The sequence below is a fragment of the Halichoeres trimaculatus genome, unplaced genomic scaffold, assembly GCF_033239565.1.
Source record: "Halichoeres trimaculatus isolate MK-OKI-2021-1 unplaced genomic scaffold, fHalTri1.1 fHalTri1_scaffold_10, whole genome shotgun sequence".
NCBI lineage: Eukaryota > Metazoa > Chordata > Actinopteri > Labriformes > Labridae > Halichoeres > Halichoeres trimaculatus.
In genome coordinates, this window is record NW_027437187.1 from 37,498,010 (window position 1) to 37,507,364 (window position 9,355).

A 9,355-nucleotide genomic window follows, 5' to 3' on the forward strand; every position below is an offset into this window, starting at 1 on the left:
TTCAATTTACCCTTTGAGGTGGAGCAATTCACCCCTTAGCTGGGGCAAGTTGAGCCACAAAGACCATTTTGTTAACAGGTTATATTTCCATGACCAATCATTATATATTATATATCATCATGAAATTAATGTACATGTGTTGATTTCACTTCAATTTAATTTCCACTTGCCGACAGGTCAAACAATGTCAAAAGTGTCTCAGTTTACCCCGCTCTCCCCTAATATTGCAGTATTGTAAATAAGGTTCGAATAAAGATTTATACAAAATGAGAAGTGTGGAGAGAGGGAGATAATGTCTCCACTTAAAAAACAGGGCAGCATATTTAGGCAGTTTCTTTGTGAGATCTTCCATATGTTTTTTGAAATAAAGAAACTCATCAATGCAGAGCCCCAGGAAGTTTGTAGAGCTGGTACGTGACATCATAAACTCCAGTACGGTAGTTGGCGCCAAATATTTACGGAGGATGCCGAACGCCCACACGGAGATGACGTCACCTGCCGAGCGATGTGGGCCTGGACTCCTGTGTTTATCAGGCGCGATAACTGCGCGGTTTAGTCTGAAAACTAGCAGAAGGAGAGGGGCCGTGGTTGAGTTTGGTTAAGTCTCAAAATGGTTATTCCTACGGTGGACTTCAGCGCCTACAGCCTGGAGAAGAAAGATGTTTCTGAAGAGGACCTGGAGACTCTGAGTCAGGAACTAAAAGAGGCTTTCACAAAGGTCGGCTTCGTCTATCTGCTCAAAACAGGCATCACCGAAGAGGAGGTGAGACTGAAGGAGAAACTATCCTGTGTAAAACCGGCAGTGGTTGACTTTGTTTCTGTAAAATTTTAACTGTGTGTGTTTGTGGACAGATTCGGCGTATTATGGACATCTCCAAAGACTTCTTCCTGCAGCCAGAAGACCTGAAACAACCGTACACCCGGGGAACCTTCAAACACAACGTGAACCACGGCTGGGTCGCCATGGAGACAGAGAAGTGAGTCCCGGACGACATTCAGACCCCGGTCCCGGTCCCCAATTAGTAGTCATCGCTTTATTCGTCACCAATTACTTGGTTTGGACCCTTTAACCCTGAAGTTACATCCTAGACTCCTTCACTTGCATCAGCCACTTGCCTCTTAGTCACTGCCTCCTTGTTGATGATTTAAGGAAATGAAAGAAGGAAATGAAATCAGTTTCTTTAGAAATGAGGTTTCCCCTTTCTCTGGAAAATGAGTAACAGTGCTAAATTAGTGTTTTTACCAGTTTAACAAGAAGTCAAGAAGAAAAACTGTTTACCCCGTGCCCTGTATAGAGGCACACAGATCACTTTACTGGTGAAATTAATCTTTATTGGATTATATATGGTTTATTTAGCCTTTATCTAGAGCTTATCTGACCCTAAACTCTCACACAGCAATAAAATCTAGTTAATGATGTCTCAGGCTCACTGGACGTCACTTATTAGATTCCAGGTCAGGTGTCAGGGAAAGCAGAAGTTGTGTTTCTCTTCACAAACTCCTTGATGGTGATGAGTATGACGTGTTTCACAGCGACGTGACCGTTGTCAGCTCCTCTTGTGTTGCTATCTTTAAACTCCAGTGATGATACAATTCTGAGAAATCTCAACTGCTGCAGCGTCCCGTCAGTCAGTGACCTTCCCTGTGGGGTCGTAGACTTTTAATCTGTCTAGCTAGGCTCTATGGTTAACCAACTTTTAGAAGAGAAACTTTTTTTTCCACGCTCTTTGTATTTAATATTTTGGACTTCAACAACAAAAGTTTTTCCTTTTGTGGCAATAAATATGTACATCCTGGCGCTGGAAAATCATGTAGGAAACAAAACTAATAGAGTATAAAATATATCCACAACTTTGTTTTTTTGAACTCTTCAAATATCTGTTTGTTTGCACTAGAGCCCGACCGATATGGGATTTTTGGGGCCGATACTGGGGGGAAAAAAAAGCCGATATCCGATATATCGACTGATATATATATATATAATAAATTCATTGATAAACACTGGATATATACTGTATATAAACATAAATTATAATACCCATATGATTCAAGACAGAGACAGAACACTATTAAATTAAAACAAGGAACTTTAATAATAAAACTGACAACATAAGAACTGTAGTGTAAACCAATGATAAATAAGAACAAGCTGTAAACACAATAATGAATATATAAGTCAAACTTTATACACAGTAAGTAGAAAAAAAGTCAATCCGTTAACACACAATGATAATAAAAAAGTTAAACTTTAAACACAGTGATTAATAATAAGAAAAGTCAAACTTTAAAAACAATGATGAATTGAAAAAAAAGTCAAACTGTAAACACACTGATAAATAAGGCAATAGGGCAAATTCGTGCAAACTTGTTAAAATGCCATTCTATAGTCTTACTTTAAATTATGGTGGACATGTAAATTTACTGACACATACATCTTTGATTATTTTTACAAAGGTGCAACTTGCACGACATTAAACATTGTTACACACTCTTTAAAACTTACATGAAAAAAAAAAAAAAAATTATAATCGGCTACATTTTGGCTGATGTTGATTATTCTGTGACAGGCTATAATCGGCCTGATTAATCAGCCCGATTAATCGGCCCGCTGATTAATTGGCCCGATTAATCGGCCCGCTGATTAATTGGCCCGATTAATCGATCAGGCTGTAGTTTGCACACTGCACCTGTTGGACAAAAACCCTCAACGTTCACATTTTTATATATTCTTGGTGCTACCAATAAGTCTTGTGTAAATAGTAATAGTCTGAAATAAGTCATTAGTCGACAGCAACACTGATTAAAATTCATTTTTATTTTTTGTGCCATGATTGAAAAACAAAAAACTCCCTGTTTTTATGAAAGGGACTGAAAATGTCCACTTCTGTTAACAGTCTAAAAATGCTTTAAAACTCATACATTTCAAAATGTTTGTTCACTTTCACCACATTTTATTTTTAATTTGTTCCAGTCTGTCATTAAAATTTCATTTAAGTACAGAATTTTAACATTTTATCCCCTGGTTAGATCACACACAGCTGTTTGTATAGAAACGGAGAAAAGCATCAGATTTGAATGAGAACATTAATACAGTGCACATGCTGTGTGTGTGAATGAGAGGGAAAAGAAAGAGATCATTAACTTGTGTATTTCAATGGGTTTGTATGTTTGTCAGTATCTAAGCACAGCCCTTTATCCAGTGCTGGATGCAGTGAATTCAACCTTTTTGCCGTCTTGGGAGAGAAAAACTGATCTGGGAGCTGCCAGGTCTCTTTAAAACCTGAGCACTGGCTGCACCTGAACAAACACGTCTATGAACAGGGCCAGAGACTTTTATTCCTCTTTCCTCAGGAGCTTGATCTTTAACTAAAATACAAAGCATCTTCCGTTTCTTTTAACACCCACATCAAAGCTAATTGTCTCTTAGAAACTGAAAAAAAATATAAAGACCTGTTTTTTTTTTTTTTAAATACAGCTTTACTTTAAGTCACTCTGCGTTAAAATACATATTTGTGCTGCATTTTCATACAAAAATAAGCTGCAATCAGAGATCAGCGGCTCTCTGCTTGGTCCATCACACCTGTTTTACTTCCACTGTGAAAGTTTGATCTCCTTTTAATCTGTGTGTTTAAAACATAGCATTTTCCCTCCTTCAGTGAGTCACATGACCAGCTGCACGGAACTCCTAATGAGTTTGTGACATCATCACTGCTGCAGGTGCACGGAACTCTTACTGAGCGTGTGACATCATCACCAACTACTACAGCAGAGAGAGGATTCAAATTCACAAAAGTTTAGAAACAACTCCTCATAGAGGCCAGAATGTTGACCTAATCTGTGTAAAAATTATTTATTTGTAGGAACCTTTATCAAGAATCCATCCATGTTGTTTTTAAAGCTGAAGGACTTTTTCTTTTTTGTGTAGAAGCCAAAATACTGCAGCTTGATCTTCGGCTCCCATTCATTCTTAATGGGCGAGCTCAAAGGGCTTCTGTGGGGTCACTGACTTTGAGGGCTTGTCGTTCGAAAACCGGGTTCGAAACGTCAAAACCATAAACAGCTTTTGTAAAGCAGAGTCTAGCCTGTCATCTCAGCAATTTTCAAGCCGATACCACTTATGGTTCCAGACAAGATAACTTTTGAAGAAATGGTAAAAATTGACATTGTTTTGGAAAGGCAAATTGCCAGCTTCCTGTTGGAAATAGGTCAGGGGTACCAGTGTATGATTTTTGGGTCTCAATGAGACAAACATTTTGATGTTGGTTTGATCTCTCTACGACGTTCCCACTGGAAACTAGAGGTGTTTTAGTGTGTCTAGGTGGCGCAACAGGATAGCATATTATGGGATGTTGGGGGGTCAAGTTTGGTATCCTATCAAAATTTTTGACAATCTTAATGTGTGTGCTAATTTTTTAGTTTTTTAACATGTTTAAGGGGTGAAATTAAACCTAGATCAAAACTGTGCCACTGATTTTGTCCATTGGAGTGCAGCCATCAACCCCCCCTACTGGGCACTAACAGTATTACACAAAATTAGTCCTTTGACCAAAATTGAATTAATGACATGAGCTGGCGAAATACATTAGAAACTACAATTGCCAAGTGTTGAGTTTATAGTAAAAGCAAATTCATCTAAGTTTTATGATTTTATGAAGGAATGAAAACCTGTAAAAAGAGGCAACATATGAATAATCAGTATATTTTTTATTAGAATTAGAACGAATGAACAGATGATGACGAGCTTTTAAAATTATTTGTCTCGACCCTCTGTCTAACTGAGTTTATAACAGTTCAGTATTTCATTTTTTTTGTCTCCTAAAAAACAGACTTAAGTTTCCCTCCTCTTTTGTTTTTTTTTTTGGAGTGATAAATTTACAATCTGCGTCACTCACAGCTTGTCTTCATTTGCTGCTTCCCAGGTTGAATCCTCGTCGCCCTGGAGACCTGAAGGAGGCGTTCAACGTGTTACTGCACCCAGAGATAGTAAGAGAGCTCCCTAACAGAGTCTGTTTAACGTTCAGTCAGAGTTTTATGATTTAAAGTCGTCTGTCTTGTGCTGCAGAAGTGGCCATCAGTGAAGTCGTCCCAGGAGGAGTCCTTCCAGGACATCCACACGTCTTTCTTCCTCCGCTGTAAGGAGCTGAGCCTGCGGGTGCTCAGGGTGATGGCCCACTGTCTGGACGTGGCCCCGGAGACCTTCCTGGAGCCACACCGTAACATAGGAGAAGGTAAACGCCCGGCCCCTCCTCAGAAACACTCCGTAGATTTACAGACGCCTGCTAACAGAGGTGTTGTCTCTTCCAGCTTTGATAAACGGCACCACCCTGCGCTCCCTGTACTACCCAGCCGTGCAGAGTGAGCACGCCAAGGAGGGTCAGCTGAGGTGTGGAGACCACTCAGACTACGGCAGCATCACCTTGTTGTTCCAGAGCTCTGAAGGCCTGGAGGTAACTCCACCCTCTGCTAACCAAACATGGACCACTGACTTCTCCAACACTGACAGACTGATGAGCTCAGAATCCTCCTGTCTGATAGAAACTGAGCTGAATGTTTGAAGTTTGCTTCTTGGTGGAGCTTTGATATAGAGGAACTGGTCCACTCACATCGTTTAATGTGAAACCTTTGCTCACTCGTTAACTTCCAGGTTCGCAGTCGTGCTAATGAGTTCGTGGCTGCTCCGTGCATTCCTGGAGGAGTCCTGGTCAACATCGCTGACCTGATGCAGCGCTGGACCAACGATTACTTTGTGTCTGTGGTGAGTTCAGAGCAATTTCTGCAGGTTCTGTGCTTTGTTGAGCTAAATCTTCATCCCATCTGTCAATAAAGCCTGCCACCGCACAAAATCATTTTCTAATGTCTTTCCACTTATCAATCGTGTATATTAATCCAGCACGTTGTCAGTTAAATGAATCCATCCACACAATTAAAATCAGTATTTTCTTCCAGATGAGTCTTTTTGTAGATGTAGTTATCTTCCCAGGGCTGTAAAACTTGAGGTTAGCCACAGGTGCATGGAAAGTTGGTGGGCTGTTGATGTTGTAGGAGGTGAAGTAGAGCGGTGGCAGGCTTTATTGACAGATGGGATGAAGATTTAGTTCAACAGTGTAGTAAATATAGGTTGTTACATTCATGTTTCATTTCAAAAGTTAAGAAATATTATTATAAGTATTTTTGAGATATCATCTTTTTTAAATGTGGCACTTTTTTTACATTTACAGTTTTTTTTGCATTTAAAAAAAAACGATTTCAATTTTTTTTTTTTTTTCAGAATTTTCAAATGTATTTAATTTTACAATTGTTTTTAATGAAAGCACATTTTTTACATTTCAGAATGTTTCCAAACTTTTGAAATGCTTTTTTAAAATTTTTTCACTTCAATTTTAATTTGCAACTTTTTATTTTTTTGTGAAATTCCTGCAAATCTAGTACAGTTTTTAACTTATTGTTTTTTTTTTTCAAAATTGTTTAATTTACAATTGTTTTTAATCCAAACACATTAAAAAAAAAAATTCAGAATGTTTGCAAATTTTTGAAATGCTTTATTTTATTTTTTCAATATTTTTTTTAGTTTAATTTTTTTTTTGCAATCTTTTGCAACCTCTTAAATTTTTTTTTCCAAAATTCCTGCAAATGTAATAGATTTTTTTTAACTGATTCCTATTTTTTGAAATTTTTGCACATTTGTGAAATTTTAAGTTCTTAAAGGTTTTGCAAAGTTTTAAATTTCAAAAATAAAGTTAAGTTTATGGAATATTCTTATTCATAATTTTTTTTGAAAAATTTGCAAATGTATTTAAAATAAACAACGAAGACTTCACATGTACAATTCTATAAACACAAAAAACTTCACTTATAGATAATTATTCACTAGATTTTTTTCTGTGTATAGAATTTTTTTTACACTATTTTGTCTTTATTGTGAAGATAAAGTAGATTTTGTGGCTCCTGAATGACTTTGATCCAGGTGAGCTGAGGAAAAATGGCTCTTTCTTAAAGTAACAGTTGCAGACCCCTGCTCTGGAGGAAAGACTCAGGAGCCTCCATTCGCGCTCATCAGTAACAGTCATGTAGGAACACTGAGAGAGAAGAAAATGAAGATGAGTTAAAGTGAAAGCTCATCTTTTCTGTGTTTCTGTCTTGTAGCGACACAGAGTTCTGCTGCCCCCTCCTGGAGACGCTCGCACACGTCAGTCCATGGCGTTCTTCGTCCATCCAGACGACGAGGCTCTGATCACCTGCTACAAAGACCCAGAGAAGTACCCTCCAGTGACGGCAGGAGATTACCTCATGGAGCGCTTCAGAAACTCGTACGGGCATGAATGAGCTTCAGACGATGATGTTTTGTGGTTAACTGTTGATTTCACACCTCTGGGGTCCACTGTTTCCTTTGAATAGCTAAGAAGGTAAATTAGTTGAGCGGTTGGTAGATTCGGCTTTATAAAGATTAAAAACAGCCCTAACTTTTTGGTTACTAACAGGAGGAGGATAATTTCTTGTAGTGAAGGTGCCTGTCAGCTGGTCGGGCAGGCAGAGATGATTCCCCCTGAAAATAGGAAAAGGTGACGGCGCCAGCGACTCCACAAGCCCCAGATTGAAGTGGCTCAACGAACACGTCTGAGCACGTCCCAAACTGCAGCAGCTGTGTGGTGTTCATGGTCTGCAGCGGTCGGTACCGGCCAGAGAGAGGAGAGAAGGAAGGCTGGTGATCATGTGACGTGTCGGAGGTTAGCTGAGGCTGATGCACTCAGTGTTGACCGAGAGCTCGTGGAGAGCTGGCTCTCAGCTGCAGGCCCCGGCCCAGCATCTCTGCAGGATGCAACCCCTCCTACCAAAACACTTTCCTGGAGGCTGATGCAATTTGAGAGTCCACGTGTCCAGGAATCTAACCTTCAAGAAAAAGATTTAAAAAGCACTTTACAATCCGTTTATATCGGATTAAAATCCATTCCAGGAATACTGATTTTATACTCAACCTTTTGGTGCCATTTCAAACTGCAGTGGCAGTCTAATTTTTTATTTATTTATTTTTCTCTTTGGCGTTTTAGGAGGTTTTTACAGGAACAGAAACGGGTTTGGAGGAAAAAATGTTTATTAAATTTCAAAACTAAAGTATATTTTTAAGTACTTGTTCTTTATCGACTCGGTGCAGGGACTCTATGATTGGATGCAAAAAGTGTGTGTCACTTCAAATACACAGCTTTGTTTTAGGCCATAGGCTGCATAAAACACTGCCTCTGTGATGTCACCCATCTGCTTTTGATGCAGAGTTTTGAAACCTGCTTTGTTATAAATAAGAAAAAAGAAGTACAGTATGCGCCAGAGCAGAAACAACTGTACAGGTGTGACTCTTTTAACCAATCAGAGGCACAGCTCATTGGACTGACAGGTCTGGCACCCTCTAGCTGTCAGAGAAAAGCCTCAAAGCCCCCCTCTTGAAACCAGCAATTCCTGTTCAGCCCCTACAGCCGATAGGCCTCATTTATTAATCCTACGGTTATAAACAAACTATTTTTTTATTTTGGGCATATCGATGACATCACAGCTTCATAATGAATATAACGTTTTTAACCCTGACGCCTGAGGAAGAGGATTTATTTTGACCCCTTTCTGTTCCTTTTTTGTTGGAATTTTTAGCTCTTAATTTGGACGTTATTTTCATTTTCACAGCATTCAACAGGTGGCGCCACTACACCCCAAAACGACCGGGCGTAGTGACGCCACCTGTAGCTCATGTTCACCCTTTACTATCTGCATGACACTTCCCAGCAGCGCCAGTTATCTCAACCCCAGCTCTTTGACTTTTGCAGACGCAAAAACATAGAACCGCTTCAGATAGAACCGCTTCAGATAGAACCGCTTCAGATAGAGAACTACTTCATTAAACCAGTCTTAGCAAAACTAAATTTACGTTTATTCATCGCAGCAGTAGAAACAGTTAGTCCACACGCTCTTCTTCTGTTCTTAAAAAAAAAAGTGTTTTTTTGTTTTTGTATTTGTGTGTTCTTGTTTGTTTTTGATTGCTATTGTGGTGCTGAATCTGAAACTGGCACAGTTACATCTGGAGACACAAGCTGAAAATTAGTCGTTAATCCGATCGATGTCAGATTAACACGGGACCATTTGATCACTTTTACCAGCTCATCTCTGTGGCTTTGTGACCACGTCTACTGCCGTTTTTCAGCTGCATGATTCAAAGAAACTTCAAGGTGAAGTCTTTTCTATGTTGAAATCTGATGGAAACTTTTGTTTTTAACCTGTAATCTGATTTTCTCTTAATAAAAGAAAACACACACACATCTGCGAGCTCATTCAATTTATTCTCCACATTCAAACAAGTTTCATCCAATCAGGGAGC

At 39.1% G+C, this 9,355-nt stretch overlaps 1 protein-coding gene across 1 annotated transcript; it reads left to right on the forward strand.

Moving 5' to 3' along the window:
• Positions 1–485: 485 nt before the first annotated feature.
• On the forward strand, positions 486–8,806 carry LOC141796307 (uncharacterized). Its single transcript, XM_074677344.1, has 7 exons — positions 486–763; positions 853–977; positions 4,920–4,983; positions 5,063–5,228; positions 5,305–5,447; positions 5,645–5,755; positions 7,144–8,806. Exons 1-7 carry the CDS (start codon positions 611–613, stop codon positions 7,321–7,323), a joined length of 942 nt encoding a protein of 313 aa, XP_074533445.1. The 5' UTR covers positions 486–610; the 3' UTR covers positions 7,324–8,806.
• The last annotated feature ends 549 nt before the right edge of the window (positions 8,807–9,355 follow it).

Coding starts and splice junctions, on each gene's coding strand:
- LOC141796307 (XM_074677344.1), top strand. CDS start 611: ATGGTTATTCCTACGGTGGACTTCAGCGCCTACAGCCTGGAGAAGAAA. Junction 5,448..5,644: donor AGAGCTCTGAAGGCCTGGAG/GTAACTCCACCC, acceptor GTTAACTTCCAG/GTTCGCAGTCGTGCTAATGA. Junction 5,756..7,143: donor ACGATTACTTTGTGTCTGTG/GTGAGTTCAGAG, acceptor TCTGTCTTGTAG/CGACACAGAGTTCTGCTGCC.